Source organism: Caloenas nicobarica, chromosome 2 (genome assembly GCF_036013445.1).
Source record: "Caloenas nicobarica isolate bCalNic1 chromosome 2, bCalNic1.hap1, whole genome shotgun sequence".
Lineage (NCBI taxonomy): Eukaryota > Metazoa > Chordata > Aves > Columbiformes > Columbidae > Caloenas > Caloenas nicobarica.
The window spans coordinates 144,059,430-144,076,722 of NC_088246.1; the positions used below are offsets into that span (position 1 = coordinate 144,059,430).

At 36.8% G+C, this 17,293-nt stretch overlaps 1 protein-coding gene across 26 annotated transcripts in view; it reads left to right on the forward strand.

Moving 5' to 3' along the window:
* RIMS2 (regulating synaptic membrane exocytosis 2) overlaps positions 1-17,293 on the forward strand; it is a 479,246-nt gene that overhangs the window by 58,371 nt on the left and 403,582 nt on the right. For 10 of the 26 annotated variants that reach the window (XM_065627842.1, XM_065627852.1, XM_065627847.1 and 7 more), the window contains exons 2-3: positions 5,246-5,278; positions 5,673-5,759. The exons of the other annotated variants lie outside the window; for them this stretch is intronic. In XM_065627842.1, the coding sequence (XP_065483914.1) occupies positions 5,246-5,278; positions 5,673-5,759 (120 nt within the window). The remainder of the gene's footprint in view (positions 1-5,245; positions 5,279-5,672; positions 5,760-17,293) is intronic. 26 annotated transcript variants of the gene reach the window in all.

Here is a 17,293-nt window from a genome sequence, read left to right on the forward strand (position 1 = left end):
CAGGAATATATAAATTCCTGAGAAAGACAGTTACCTACCTTAAACAAAATATTTTAAAAGTGCCGAAGACTGAAATAACTTGCTTTTGCTTTCCTTACCAGCTTCCCATGCAGTCTTCAGCCCAGTTCATGTTGAGTAATGCTATATTTTTTTAACATTTTTGCAAAGTATTAATTTAGGAATTGCACCTTTAATCTGTGTAAATTTTTGTGGAGGGATTCAACAGTGATCTTCTTTTTACTCTTCTCCTTTAATGTGCAATCAGGATTTTGGATTGAAAGTAAAGAGCCACAAAATACAAAAATCCCAGCTTTTTGAAGATATTTAATTAAACATTTCCAATGGCAAGGGTAATTTCTTCTTCTTTGTAAGTATGTCGAGAGTTTAGCTGTAACCTGAAGTTTTTACAGGCTTTCACAGACATTTGGTAAGCAGCATGTATTATCACAAAATGTGAATGAATTTGTTCATCTAGTGTATTTCGGCCACCTACACAATTTAGTGTAATAAGGTAACTTAAGTTGATTTTTTTTTTAATCTGCTTATGAATTTTTGTTGAAGTGTCTTTCATTTAAAACTTTGTGCCCTAAAGGATGTGGAGATCTCTCCGTTTCAGATGGGTTAGAACTTCTTTGGTCAGGTAATGGAAGCATCAGCTTGGAAGGGATGGCTTTAGAAGTATCTCATTGATAGGCATTTGTTAGTAGTAGGCTTTTCATAAGATTTTTCATTTTTATAGCAACTATCACAAGCATCACAAACACAGAAAACCCCTCTTTTTACAACTTACAGGAAGTGGCTTCTGCATAATCCTTTTTACTTTTCAGAACAGTCTATAGTGTGGTGTAGTCACAGTAGTCCTGTGAATTAGTAGTATCTCTGTTTTTTGACTTCCGTGCAGGAAAGAGCAGTATCTAAATTAAAATCCAAAACCTGAATTTATACTTTTGTCTTCACTCTTTGCTTTGCACTAGTTTTGCATTGAGAAGACATATGCTAATTATCAAATGATTTTGGAATAGTTAAAATCTGCTAATAATTGAAGGGAGAGAGAAACCTGTCTTCCCTTCAAAGACTGTGTGTTGGATCTTGACTCTTGAGAGAGCTGCTGGCTCTGTACTGTCATCTGGGCCGGTGGAGTCTGGAATGCAAAGAACAAATGCAAATCCTGAGGATAGTATTCAGTTTAATTCACTTTATGTGTTGGTGTCAAGTAGTTAGCATTCATGCTGTTGTTTTTATTTGGAACATATCAGTTCTATGGATGTTTTTTTATGTACATAACTAGAAATCTGTATTTGAGAAGAAATTATTTGCTGCAGTCTTTTCTCAATTATTCTCTACTTCTTTGTTGTGGACACAGCTGGAGGTCCATGTCAGTATTGTATCTGTAGAGGAAGAAAATGTGCAGATTCTTTTTATAGATCTGAGACTATCTCTCCTTGTTCCTGTATGATTTGCTTTAGAAAAAACAGATAGTTCTGCATATTAATATTTCTTCTTAATTCTTAATCAAGTTTAACGTAACATGCATTACTCACTGAGACTACTGTACATATATTCTGCTTTGAGTTTTGGGCCAGTAGGCTCCATGTTCTCGAAACAAAATTTCATACAAGTGTCACACTCTCTGGACTTCATAGGCATAATATTTAATAAAAATAGCTACTTTAAAAGTATCAACAACTTCATCAAATTGATACAGACAACATCAGTCACAACATTAATTGTAATAATGAATAAAAATTTTGAGGCTTTTATTAATGGATGAAGGAAATCAGAATCCCAAAGGAAAGATTGATCTGTATTTCCAATCCTCTTAGCTTCAACAAAAGATCTAGGAAAAACTTCCATCCCGGTGTAGCCTCTTCTAACCACCTCGCTGAGGTAGTTCGGAGATACGGGGTATCCTTTGATTCCCTCAGGCTAAGGAGAGCAGAGTCAAGGACCCTAACTACTGGCCTCTAACATTTTTGAATGGAAGTGGCGTGGTATGTTATATGCTTTATGCTCAACTCAGTGTTTCTAGGAGACACTGGGTGCACCCAGACTAGTCCTGCAGATCAGATTTCCTTGTGCTTGTAGGTCCTTAGATGGCAAAGCTGTGAATCTTGAGAGCACTGTTGGATTTGAGATAGATATTAGAATGTTTATCACTGCCAAGGATGGCTGATTCTGAAATCCGGATTTCCCCAAAGTTCACTGGAGAACTAGATACCTGTTTCATTTCAGATATCTAGGAGGTGTAGAGTGTGTTTCATGCGTCATTTTCATGGATTTAGACACCTGAATTCTGCCCACATGTTTTTGTGGATATGCACCCAAGTATTTAAAAGTACAGAAGAGGTCTGATAGCAGAGTGCTTGTGGGTTTACCTGTGACCAATGGATCTTTTGGGAAAAATGGCTTATGGCTTCGTTGTAGTAGATTTTAGAGAAGAGCTTTTACTGATGGCAGTATGTTGAAGTATAGAAAAGAATTAGGAGTTTAAAGGGCTAAGAAAATGCTTGTGTTAATGTTTTTGTTACCTTTTCTACTGCTTCTGTTTTTCTTGTTCTCTTCCCTCTTCTTTCTGTTCTGTCCTATTCATTCTCTGTGCCAGTGGGACTAGCCATAATCTTTGAGGAAATTTTTAGTACACAGAGAGGATCTAACATCAAAAAGTGCTCACTGAGACTTGAGATCTAACCTAATGATGTTAGCTCCTGGAAAAGATTGAAGGTATCTGGCACTTGCACTGTGTAGGCTACAGAGGAACACAAGACATGGTACTATGAATGTTTCAAAGCACAAAGTGCATGAATGTTTCCTGATGACAAAGTGCAAGGTGCAAAAATTCTTTATTGTTGATAAGCAGAAAAATCCTGGCTTGTTTTCAAGTGAAGCAGCATATGGAGTTGTGATCTGTGCAAAAAAATCTAATAAAGGCTTCTGGCACTTCTAACATTTTAGAATTAATTTGGTCCTTGTACAAAGCATTGAGTGAATGCAGGTAATAATAAAAATTGAAAATAGGTGGTAAACTGGTTAATATTCTGCACTGTTAGAATGCATTATCCCAGTCACGGTCAATCAGAAACTTTATCTGCGGCCTGTTGGTGGTTTTAGTAAACAAATATTGATCAGAAAATGTTTCTAGTAAATAATGAGGACTGGCATTGTTCTTGGCAGAGTTTTTAGAGGATAAGATTGAAAAGATGTTGGAAGGTAGTCTGGAAGAAGCAGAATGCAATCATTCTACTTGGGGTTTTTCTGTTAGTCTGTTGAAGAAATTAACTTTTGAGTTTTTTTGGATCTGTCAATCCAAACCTTTTAAGCAATTATTAGTTGCTGATTTTTGAAAGGAAGGGAGAAAGCAATGCATATATATGAGAGTACACGTTCTATTAAAACAGAAAACAATTCTTGTAACCAAAGTAAATACAACTGTATGTGCATACGTAGACAGGATTTAAGAATCGGGAGTGTTTTCAGCCCTTTTTTGTCTAGAAAAAGCTATTTAAACCACAGTTGTATTAAAAATGCATTGTGCATATTTCATTTAATGTCATTATTTCTATCAGTTGCTACAACTTCTACTCCTGATTTCCTTTGAAGAGTCTTTTGGAAAGAGAGTAGCAGGCATTAGGCTGCGGTTTGCTCATTTAGATCCAGAATCTCTATTCTGTGACCTTGAAAGATAAATATCTGTGCTGTACGCCTGAAAGGTCCAGGCCTGTTGATCTACAACGCCACTATTAGTTTAATTTCATTTGGTGGAATTTTTTTCAATAGATTTTTTCATTATTTCTTTTCAAATTGTAGCTTACCCTCCACTGCAGTTATAAAGTCAAGAAAGTTCATTGCCTAATCCAAGGACTGATGGATGTATGGAGAGTGCTCAAGGAATGCGTCACATTTATATAATAATGGAAGTTGTTGATCTCACATAACTGCAGTGTTGGAAATTGTATAGTTGATGAGATACAGAATCGTAGGAGAAGAAAAGGTTATTTCATAGGAGATATATTTTGAATTGTGGGGTCATAGGCTCCTGACTTCGAACACAGAGTTCCAATAAAATGCTGGGAAAATAATTTTAAATGCAGGCTTTCAAAGTGTCTACTAATGGGCAAAACCATGCTAGAAGACTTTTTATTGTGTGCTGCACGTTCTGTTTTCCCTTTCTGTAGTCAGTTTTGGAAAGTTTTTAGTGTGTCCACTTCTTTAGTTCTTTTGTAGTCACTGGACCCTGTTTGTAGAGGTATTCACTGTGATATCATGTGGAGGAGGAGATATAGAGCTATTTTGCTGAGTTTTAGTCTTCTGTCCAGCATTAAGCGTCTGCTTAAATTGGAAGCCTGCACTCCCTGTTTAGTTAGTTAAGAGAGTATTCTCCACAGAGTCATTCAGAACATCTATTTAGGAACATTTGGGGTTTTATTTAGTATATAGGTAAGCTAGATGCTAACTTGATATTCAAGACACATATCTGCATTTAGAGAACATAAACATTCCTATGGGTATATGTCTCCATTCTTGGGTTTGACGGAGAGGAATTGCATAGAACATTGGCTTGTTCACTCAAATTAAAGCTTGTACTACAGATAGAATATTTCCCTAAAGACAATGGACAACTATTAATCAGTACTATACAAACCTACTGTATGTATTATGTAAGTATTTCTTTTAGCAAGTCCTAATAAATTTTCCTCAGAGTAAAATTACTTCGCTTTCCTTCCTTAGTTTTTAGAGTTGTTGTATGCAGACCTTGACGTCACTGTAGTTTAATAAATGTAGTGCAGATTTCCCTTTGATCTGTTAGCTCAGGATTTTGTATTTTAAATGGCTTGTTACATGTTATAAATTCACCTTGAATTACGATAGGCAATTTGATTGTAAATAAAAAAATAGATTATAGTTAACACAATCAAAGCACCTTCCTTTGCATTTATAGCTGAATATATTGCTGGAAATGTTCTAACATGATACTCTGGCCAAAGAATTAGAACCCAGTTGTAAAACTTTACTGATTTCACTTTGTAACTAAAACTTTTCGATACTTGGCATTCCCCATTTTTAAATCCTAAATGGCAATAAGCACAGAATATATACACAATTTAATATAAATATATGAAAAATATTAAATTAGCTCCTTTTAACTCAAAGTAAGAACTTTCCTCTGCCCATTTGATACAAGTTATAGAACTTCAGGGTAGTTGTTTTAAAACATGTTGCACTCAGTTGTGCAAACTTATCTTTTTAGGGTCAAAGAAGAGCAAAAACCACAGCTGACACAGTAAGTAAAATACCTTAAAAATGCAGTAGGCTTGACTTTTCTACCTTTGCCATGTTCTGCTTTCTGCACCTTTGGTGGTATTGGCTTTCCCTAATACCTGAGAGGCTGCAGGTAGTTTGTCATGTGCTTCCTGACTGGCTTGTAAGAGCTGCCTGCAGCTTCTTACTTCATCCACACGTTAGCTGGATGTAGGTTCTTGCTGCCTGCTTGTGAACTGGTGAACTGTAAAACTTTATTTCCCTTACATCCTTAGTGGCTGACTTAGTATTGCAGCTAGCATTCCCATGGCTCTAGCTTGTCCGCCTGTATATTTCTATTGACGTTGGCTAAGAAAACATTTAAACTAGTGTGGTTTTATTGGTTATTCAGTCACATTATTTGCTTATTTAAACAGGTGGTTTCCCTTTAGTGGGATCACTGAGCTGGTAAATAACGTTCTTCAACCACAGCAAAAACAGCAAAATGAAAAGGAGCCCCCAACGTAAGTAAGCTGCTCTCTGTAGACTAAATAATGTCTGTATAGCGTTAAAACATACTGGAAGAGTATGTTTAAAATAATCGCCCATTTAGAACATCCTAATGAGGGCATTTTACAAGGTGACACTTTGCTTTCCAATCCCTCATTTGCAAAGGGAAAACTGAAAATCAGGTGTTACTTTCCTTATCAGTAACTTAAGTGATTACATTAGAATCCAATCTGAGGAGTTACTACTGCTCCATTTGCCTTTTCCTGCAAATGCTCCGCATGTGAAACTCCCAGTGATGGAATGGTAAGACGTGGTATTATATATAGCATGTCTATACACATGCATGGTATTTGTGATATTGGTCATGTATAGAATGCTATACAAATCTGCGTAATATGTGTGAAGAGCTTTTTAAGGATCAGGAAAATGTCATTTCATTTTTTTTTTCATGCTTCTTAAATATCTGTGAAGTTTCAAAACTTTAGCAGATATAAGGTGAAATCTTGGTTCTCCAAAGGCTGAGGGAAATTTGACTTTGATGGGGCCAGTATTTCATCCATGGACCTTTTGCAGTGCTAAGCCGGTATGAGTGCCATATGAAAAACTTTACTTTCCTTGCTTTCTGAAAATTTTAAGATTTAACAGAAACTGGCAAAGCTGGGACATTCAGTATGAGAGTAGGTCTTAAAGCATGGAGCTGAAAATCTGATTTTCATAATGAGAAATTTAAAACTATCTATGATTTCAAATTTTCAAATTCTTAAAATGTGACTTCTGCTGTTATTTAAGTTTTAAACAGTTAAGTTTCTGTCTTTTCTTTCTTCTAAAGGGGAATGCCTTGTAAGTTCACATGATAAAATAAATGTTTGCTTTTGAACCCGTGCATAACTAATTTTGAACATGCATATTATTTGTTGTTAATTGTTTTCCAGTTGATTTTTAAATTTTTAGTTGGTTTTAAAATTTGTATATTTAAGTGGGATTTCGTACTTGCAGGCCATGAAAGCTGTCAATTATTTTCTGAGAATACACAGTGAGAAATTTTAACAAAATTAAACAGAGGAATAGGCCATAAACGTGATATTCTGTAAAGCGACATTCTGATATTCTCATAAAATTGCACATAATATTAATAGTGAAGTTTTTCTTTGTTGGTTATTGTTAGATACTGGCAATATTACATTTTCTTCACAACAGCCCGGTACATCCTTTGTATTCCCAGTTTCCATAACACAGCAAAGTTTGTTCTGCTTACCAGTGTTGTCCATATGAAGCATATGGCTTTGAAGAAACTGAAAATATTATGCACTCAGTGTAAACAGTTGAGTTATAGTTGCCAAAATGTATTTATATATGGTTACTGTTATTATAGAAAGATTTTTTTCAAACAGTGATCTCTTTGGGAACCAGCTTTGTTCAGTGTTCATATTAAATAACTGAGAAATTAATTAAGTTGTATACTAATTGAACTTACATATGGCACAAGGCCGGGAGAAGTGTAACATCTAATAGCAGGATTATATTTCAAAATTATCCCCCCAAAAAACCAACTATGGTTATGATGCCATTCAAAAGGATAAATGCAAGGTGGTGTAGTTATGTAGAGATAGTTTATGTAGTTGACAGAGGTTAGAGAAAAATGATGTAGGCAGAAGTTCTTTGGCAGAGAATCTGGGAGCCATAACAGTATGTAAGTTGAGCAGGAGCCAGTATTGTGAAAGAGAGAAATATTGTACTGGAATGTATAGACACTAACCTGGAACTGCTGTGGAGAAGTTTTCACTCTTCTAAGCTTTGGTGAGGTCTCGCCTGGAATCGCATGCCTGGTTTTGGACACTATCCTTCAATAATGCTATGGAGCAATTGGAATTCAGTGGAAAGTAATGAGAATGAATAATCAGATGTCTAAGAAACATGGCATGTATAAGAAAAGATCAAAATATATGAAGTTATTTAGCCTTCTGAAAATAAAGTCCCAGGGGATGGAGCTGGACAGATCTTTAATTATGCAGAAAGATGCTGAAAAACGGAAGGAAATAATCTTTTCTCCATGCCTCTGGTGGTGAAGCAGAAAGGAGTTAACTTAATCAGCTTGGTGGGGAAAACTTTTTAACAGAAAGAAAACTTGAAATACTTGCATAGTTTGCCTAGGGCTTGTGTGGAAGCTGTGTCACTGAAAATCTTTAAGAGCAGGTTTGGCAAATATCTGTTAGAAGAGACATTAGTCTAGCTGATCCTGTGCTGGTACAAGAAAATGGACTAAGTAACTTTTAAAAGTGTCTTCCAGCACCATTTATTTGTGATAATATCCTTTGTTAATGAACAGGATTTTTTTGGTGATTATTATAACTTTCAGGGAGAAAATAGAACAGAAATACTGATGGTGAGGTTCTTTATTTAAATTCTTTTTCTGACTGTAGTGGCTTGCAGAACATGGTTGTACCTGAGAATACTGTGGTACATTGTGGAGCAGGGTGGAGCTCCGTATGCCTAAAGAAATTTTTACCACTATCCATTACATATTAACATGTTTCCCACTTGAAATCACTTCAGTCTCTGAGTCTGTAATGGATTTCAAGATACATCCAGCTGTCCAAATTTGCTGATGAAAAACCTTGTTTACAGTTAACGTGGGGAGGACAAAACGTGGTGGGAGAAGGCAGAAAAGGAATCATAGTAGTGGTTGAAAGTATTTTTGAAGAAAAGTCGACCATTGTGTCATTATAGGTAGAGGCAGGATTAATCTGACACCCTTGGACACAAATTTTGTACCACAGCATCATGGAATGGTTGAGATTGGAAGGGACCTCTGGAGGTCATCTTGTCCAAGCCTTGCTGCTCAAGCTGGGTCACCTAGAGCCAGTTGTCCAGGACTGTGTCCAGATGGCTTTAGAATACCTCCAGGGATAGAGACTCTAGAACCTCTGGGCTAGAGATACATGTGACAGTGCTTGGTCACCACTACAGCAAGAAATGTTTCCTTATGTTCAGAGGGAACCTCCTTTGTTTCAGTGTGTACCCATTATCTCTGGTCCTGTCACTGGGCACCACTGAAAAAAGCCTGGCTTCGTCTTCTTTGCATCCTCCCTTCAGGTATTTGGATATATTGAAAGGATTCCTCCTTGAACTTTTTATTCTCTAGACTAAATTGTCCCAGCTGTCTCAGCCTGTCCTCATATGAGAGTTGCTCCAGTCCCTTAGTTATCTCTGTAGCTTTTTGCTGGACTCTCCCCAGTAAGTCCATGTCTCTCTTGAACTACAGGTGTGACCTCACCAATGCTGAACAAAGAGAAGGATTGTCTCCCTCAGCCTGCTGGCAATACTTTGTCTAATGCAGCCCAGGATACCATTCACTTTCTTTGCCACAAGGCATGCTGGCTCGTGTTCAACCTGGTGTCCCCAGGTTCCTGTCAGCCCACTTCTCCCACCTGGTGAGGTCCCTCTGGATGGCAGCACAACCTTCTGGCATATCAGCCACTCCTCCCAGTTTGGTGTCACCTGCAAACGTGCTGAGGGTGCACACTGCCCCATCATCCAGATCATGAATGAAGATGTTGAACAGGGCTGGACCTGGTACTGACCCCTGGGGGACACCGCTAGTCACTGGCCTCCAACCAGACTTGGTGCCACTGATCACCACTCTCTGGGCCCAGCCATTCAGGCAGTTTTAGATCCACTTCCCTGTCTGCTCACCCAGCTGGGGCTTCATCAGCTTCTCTGTGAGGATCTTATGGGAGACAGTGTGGAAAGCCTTACGGGACACAAGGCAGACAATATTCACTGCTCTCCCCTGATCCAGTTATTTTGTTGTAGAAGCTTATCTGGTTGGTCAAGCATGACTTCCCCTTGGTGAATGCATGCTTACTACTCCTGGTCACATTTTTGTCCTTCATGTGCCTGGGAATTGTTCCCAGGATTAGTAGTTTTACCATCACCTTCTCAGGGATCGAGGTGAGGCTGACCAGCCTGTGGTTCTCTCAGTCCTCCTTCTTGCCTGCCTTGGATGTAGGAGTGACATTTGCTTTCCTCCAGTCATCATGCACCAAATGCTGTGATCATTCAAGGATTATTGAGAGTGGTCTTGTATATCCAGCCTTCCTTGAATACTTTTATCTCCAGCTCCTGTGTACTTCATCATGAATTTTTTCTGCGGTGTTCAACATATTCCCATGTTGTCATCCTTACAGAGCAGAAATCCTCAGCTGCCCTCTGAAACAACTGCTTTTGGTGCTCAGCAATTAGCCTGTTGATTTTTATTTCTTTAGATTCATATGGTATATCTTTTGTAAAAGGTATATTCAAATAGTTCCTCCTTAGGATTTGGTGATGTTCTTTGTGCCTAAGGGTTTGACTTGGAGTTTGTATTTTTGTTTTGTATGAATCTTGGAACATTCTGTGATGCTATTAAGCTCCAGTCAAAGTAAAGGAATTCCCAGTATTGTGTATTGGCAGTGCCTGGCAATGGATATTTAATAAGAACGTACATAAGGAGGAGGGCATGCATAGAGTAATTCTGATACAGCCACTTGACTTCAGATATTTTAGGGGCTTGTATTCTGGTTGAAATGGATTTGCATTTCTCAAATACTTGACATAAATCAGTGGATCATTATTTTTGTATTCTAAATTTACTGTGTAAACAATATGTCTACCAACCACTAAGTAGTTTTGAATTTCTTCAGATTATCTACCCCATGTGTGATAGCAAGCCCACATAAGCAACTATTGAATAAAATTTACACTATATATAGTCAGCAGCTTTATTTACAGCATGTGTAGTTCATGTTCAGTGTGGTTTTTAATAGAACCTGTTGAAAATAACACACTCCACTTGAAGGAATATTTTTCTTAAAGAGAAAAATATGTCTCTGCAGCCAATACACTTGTGAAATGGTAGTCATGAGAAGTCTAGCACTCTCCTGTGTTTATTTTCTTAGGCAGTAAGATGGAAAGAAAATGAAGAGTAAAAGAGCTAAAAATAAAATTAGAATTTGCAGTATGAAAAAAACCAGGGGGATTATAGCTTTTTCCAATTCAGATATAAATCCACAGAATGCCGCCTTAACTGTACATCTGGTTTCATCTCTGTGATAAAGTAAATATGAGGTACTTAAAGAACTTCCATTGTGTGATTCTGATGGCTGACTTATCATGACTCCTACTATTATGATACTGTTAAATTTACCATTTACAGCGTAAGATTATGCTTGCCTGGCTTGTAAAGATGCCCTGGACTTTTTCAGATCTTTTGCTCCTAATAATTACTACAAGAAAGACTTATTTACATTGGTTAGGTTGTTCACAATGTTAGTGATGCCAAGATAGTAGTCATGAGTATGGTGGAACCAAGTTTTATCAGAAGGCAAAGAGAAACATGTTGGCAGCAGGTAGGTACAGTGATCATAAGAAACATATTTCTATATTTAACTCAGAATCCAATGGATCTATTTTAATCCTAAAATACATACAGATTTGTAATTCTACAGATGAACCCACAGAATGCAATAGTTCGAAGATAATAGTTTTCACATTTTTGCTAAATTAAGAAATCTTATTAATGAGGAATTAAAAAATACTCAGGGAAAATGTGTGGAATCTATTGTTTAAGAAAATGTCTATTTGTGAAAGAAAATAGTTATCTTTAAACAAAAATTTGGGTAGTATGGTGTGATGAGGAATTCCTCAAGGATCTGGGGTTAAAAAACAGACTTGCATGTAGGAAGAAAAGAACACAACCAAAAATACTTAGCTGGCAGTTAGCATTATGGGCAAGAAAAAGACAAAAAAGCCTTCCAAACTGAGATAATCTAAGTGTATATACTTTACTCAAATAAGAAAATGGATAAAATAGTAATAAAGGAAAATAACTCCACTTATGTATAAGGTAGGGCTGAAATGGGGCTGTAGCTGAACTATTTAGTGTACTGAAATCTCTAGATCTTTTGTGTTACGCAACATAAGAAGTAAAAAAAAAAATCGGTATGACTAAAGAACGGAATGTTTCCATATGTATATACATATAGGCGTAAATAAACCCATTGCTATCTAGACAATATAGACTGCAACATGTTGTAAAATAATTAAAGCAGCTCCTAAAAGCTTTGTGTGAGAGTATTTTCCCTCTGTTATTGTTTTTGAAATTTCTCAGTCTGTGGATGGCACGGGTGGTGCTACTAATATGCTGACAACATCCTGCTTTGAGCTGTGTTCCGAAAGAAATGGACAGTACCCCTAGAGGGATGACAGGTTGTCTGAATGAGATAAGCAAATAGATTTAGAAAATGCTGGTTTAAGCTTAACTTTAGCAAGACAGAAGTGATACTCTTACTGTAACGAGAGGAAAGCACGTTAAGCACACAACTGAATCAGTGACCTCAGTCTCCAATGGAACCTACCTTCATGGTAGCGGCAAAAGGGGTTTTTGCAAGACACAGAGGCTATCCACTCATTTTGGCATTGACCATAACCCTAATGGATCTTCTCTTTTTTTTTTTTTTTCCAAATAAGAATTGTGCCTTTCATTCTGTGAAGAACTGATGATAAAGGTCTTACAGCAAGTTTAATTTGTATGGTGTTTATCAAATTGTCTTAGGAATGTCAAAACTTCTAGAGAGGAGCATATCACAGCTGCTGCACTCTACTGGCTATGCATTATTCTTAATAATTTAAAGTCTTTCTCCTTAAGGTTACAGGGCAAGCTACATTTTGTGAGTAAAAGTAATGTGAACCTCATTTTACTGGAAATATTGAAGTGACTGTTCAGTGCACCATAGCTGCTTCTATGTGTAGAGTATTTTTCATGCACTGTGTCTCAATTTTTAACCATTCATGACATGTTTCTTTTTTATCAATGCAAATTTTGACCAAAATCCAAGGTTGCAGAAGTAACTTCTAATAACTGTTTTGTTTTTATTTTTTTCAATCCAATGAAATATTGTAGTAAGCAATATATTCTTAGTTCCCTTTTAGACCTACTATTTTGTTAAAATAATCTCTTATTCAAGACCATGGAGACAACTCGGCAGAGACTAAGCAAAAGAGAATACCTTCTGTTTTTCATGTTTTGTTTGTAGGTTGATACAAACAAACTATTGTCAGCTTTTTGCTGCTTTTAGCTTTCTCTTCAAGTGGGGAGCATTTGTCATCTGATACTTGGGTAGAAAATGAAGAATACAGGAAATGGTATCACACTGATGAATAGTTGGCAGGTTCATGATTCTCATAGTGAACATAATGCTGAAGTCTGAATTTCCAGAGGCTTTATATTATCTAAGTCACTTGCTTAAAATAATTCTTTGCCCTCTAGTAAATTTTTCTTGCTGATTCAATATTCCCATTGGGAATATAGTCTCAGTACAAAAACTTTATCATACAGGAATACAGTGAAGGTGCTTGAAACTGAAGGGAAGCTTGGGAACTCAGCAGCTCTACAGCATTCCTGCACAGTCAGAATCCTAGCCTGAAACCTAAAGGAGAGAATCTGATGGTACAGCCACACTGTGCCTGGTGCATGATCTGAAGGTATAATGATGGGATTTGGTGTCATGGTTTAACCCCAGCTGGTGACTAAGCACTACATGGTTGCTCGCTCACTCCCCACTGGTGGGATGGGGAGATAATTGGAAGGGTTACTATATTCTGTTAACAACTTTTGATCCTGCTAGAATTTAAAGACCAGTTAGTAATGGTGATAGTACTTCCAAAACCAACTTAAATCAGACCAAGATGTGGTGATCGATGAGGTAAGAAATATCCCAGTTCCCCATAAGGAATTTTTTTTCCCCACACAGAACACAATTAACAAACCTCTTTAAATTTTGGGTGTTTAAAAAAAGGGTCTTATATGTCCTTGTAAATAAAAAATATAGCTATGTAAGCGGAAGGATCTGAAGCCAGAAAAGGAGTATGAATTTGTTTGTTTTATTTTTCACTCTGAAAGCTGAAACAGTTGTTTACTGTTTCCTTATATGGTGACCTTTGACAGAAATAGTCAATGTGTACAGACTTCTGTGCTGTAGAGTAAACATACAAATAGGACCCTTACAGTATGTGGAGAACTGAGATCTGTGTATGCAATTGCCATCACTAATTGAAGCATTTCTGAGCTCTGGTTAGAAAAAAAAACCTCGCAGACCATCTTATTCAAACTTAAGCTTTCCCTTTTTCTAGGTCAAAGATTTCTTTTGGCTCTCTGAACTTGTCCACCGTATTACACTTTTCTTCTCCATGGAAATCAGTTATTGTTATCAGTATTTTCTATGATGGATATATATGAACATGGCATCATGAGGCTGAACTGTGTAAAACACTAATTACGGAGGATTCATGTCTTTCAGCTACTCTAGGGGCTCTCGCTTTTATCATCAGGGACACTGATGTTCATGAACTTTTGAAAGTAATTAATCCCTAGTATTTCCAACAGTTTTTTTTTTTTTAATTTTTTTTTACGTCTTCAGCCCACAATGCTTGCCTTAGTGAGATGTTTAGCATTTTGTGATGTTCTAAACATTCTAAATGTCATTTGATGCTAGTGGATTTGAAGAACAGATCAACACATTATGGTGTGGTCTGTGTTATCTAGTTTTTAAATACAATCATAGAATCATTTCGGTTGGAAGAAACTCTCAGGATCATCGAGTCCAACCATAACCTAACCTAATTCCAGCACTAAACCATGTCACTAAGAACCTTGTCTAAATGCCTTTTAAACACCTCCAGGGATGGCGACTCTACTTACTAGTTAGTGTTCTTTTTGGTTGAGGTTTCCAGGAGAAAATAAGAAGCTTAGTGGTCAGAATCACAACATCAAAGAATGTTATAACTTGTTAGTGACTTCAGTGGAGCCGATATAGATACATACATATATATATATATATACACACATACACGCACATATGTGCGCACAGTCACATATATGTATAGAGTCTTAAGTCTCTTCCCTAAAAAGATGCTTCTGTGAGTTATGTTGCTACTCTAGTAGCACTGCAAATGTAGAGTATTTTCAGGAAGCACTCACATAAGACAGGAGAGATATAGGTGTTTATCTTCATCACTTGGGAACTATTTGTATGGCACAGTTGACTTCAGCTCATTTTGGCATTACAGCTTCTGTTTTCACATGAAAACTGTTGACTTGAGCTCCCTGTTGTGTTCAGCTCTTGTAAATAGGCTCACCTGGTATTGTAGGCTAAGAGCTACTTTCTTGGGGTGGTTCTCTAGACCTTTTGCATGAGGCTGTAGATTAAAACAGTCCTTCAGTACCTCTTCTGCATTTATTCTTCTTTCTCACCTTCTTTCAGTCTCTTTCATTCTCTTAAATTTCACCTGGAAAAGCTCAGAATGGCTTTTAAAAATGTGGAATAAAAGCCCAGAATACTCAGTATCACACATGAATAACAGTAGGACTAATGTAGAGGTGGTGACTTGTTTGGTTTTTGCAGAGCAGTAGCTTTCTCCCAGAGCAATCCCTAGGTTTTTTTCCATATAAACTGATAGTAAGAAAGCATGAACAAAAGACACCTTTATTTCTTTTGTTGTAAATATTACTGAGTGATTGGAAAGTTTCTGAAAATAACTAGGAGACATTTTTTAGTTATTAGATTAGGTTGAACTCGGAAGCAAGCTGACCAAGAATTTGAAGTCAGAGATGTATAAAAGGTTATTTAGAAGTGGAAATAACATTTCCTGAAAAAATCGGAGTGACTTTACTGAAGACATTTAACTATCTTTATCAAATACATCAGACTTTTAAAATCAGTAGTGATTGCTGTAATAAAAAGGTCTTTCAAAAGGGTAGTTTTAATGAATGGTAATTCGAGATATAAAAAATTCTATTTTTATTTTGCAGTAAGGGTAGAGATTATTCTTAAGACAAACACTGGAAGCCCTTTCTATCATGTATGATTAACATTAAGACATGAAAAGAGCATAATGACCAATGTTGAATAAATATTCAGGAGAGAGGAGAGATTTTGTGATCATGGTTGAATCAATTATAATGTCATAACTGCATAGTTACCCTCAAAAAGTTGGATCATATTCTTAAAGAAAAAAAATCAGGTTCATGAATCGATAACCAATTTCAGAACCAAGAAGTAGTTTCTAAACGAGTTAGCGACAGTAACCCTGGAGGTGCTGATGGACACCTTATAGCTCCATCAAGTTTCTTTGGTACTGAAAGATGTTTGGCACTTCGCAAAGGCTACCTGTGTGGTACATCTTAATGTTTGCTATTAAATGTAAGTACTGAGAGTAGTTTGTACCTGTTTGACTAACTCCTACAAATGACCCAGTGGAAGGTAGTGCTGCATGCTACCATGAAGTATTGTGAACTTCCAGCTGCTAATGATCCTAGTGGAAAGGGTGGTTGGTTTGCATGCTAAATTTCACATGGCAGTGAGTATTTCTGCTTACTTGCAAGTTGAAAGCAGAACCAGACCTGTCACTCATCAGTATCTGGGGAATTCCCATCCCCTGGAGTCAGGAAATATAATTAGGCTTGCTGGAAATACAATTAGGCTTCTCAGCTGCACCATTTTTCACAAGAGAGTTGAAATGTTGCTTACATGCTTTTAAACTCACAACTCCTTTCAATAACATTTCTCTTTAATTGATAACTATGGATCAGTGTTGTGTTTGGAAGAGTTTACTCCCTCAGTTATATGCTTTTATTTTGATGTATTTGCGGTGGTTGATTGCATTACATGTTTCAGAGTGAGTGAGGGTGTGTAAAGTGTTCTTTTCACTGTTTTGTTTTGTTCCTTCAATAAGGAATAGTTGGAGTATTTGATAGATTCATTAGATAAAAATAAAATGAAGTATTCATGCCTTAATTGAAGAGGTGTGAAGGGGCAGCAAAGCTAGAGGAACTTCATGTCTGTTTATCCTCCATTACTTATTTATATCCAAAACATCTCAGATATGTTCCAAAAGGAGCACAGTCCTCAAAACATTTGTATCATTAAACCCTCAGTCAGGTCTTCTATTTTACGGATGACTCAACCTTTTTAATTTTTCAGTGTAATAATTCCCATTTGCTTTTACATGTGGGTTAACAGGTGGCTTTCTGTAGAAGTAATATTGATTTTACAGAAGAAGCAAATTCACTTATCTCTTCCTAAAGATATTTTTCTGGTTATGTTCTGTATAGAGAGAAAGTTGAAGTAAATTCATAGTGATGTGTCTCCTGGAGTATCTTGGACTCAAAACAAACATAGACAGATGGTGCTAGGGTGAGTCGATCAGAGGCCTGGGGTGAGGATGAGTGCTGCTGGGTACAAAGTCTCATCTATGAATAACATTAACAGACGGTGAAGATTGTCACAGAGGAAAAAAAAGCAGTTTCACAGAAACAAAAAGCCAGGTTTTATTGTGGCCTATTGGGAATTTTGATCTGTCGCAAACATAATTCAATGTTTCCAAAATTTGAAAGCCTATCGGTAATTCCAGTTATCTGTTCTGCATGTCACCTTTTTCTCATCCTTCAGGAAGCTTTTCATCCACTTGTGTATTCCCTCCTTCCACAGCAGATTACTAGAGAGAGTTTTAT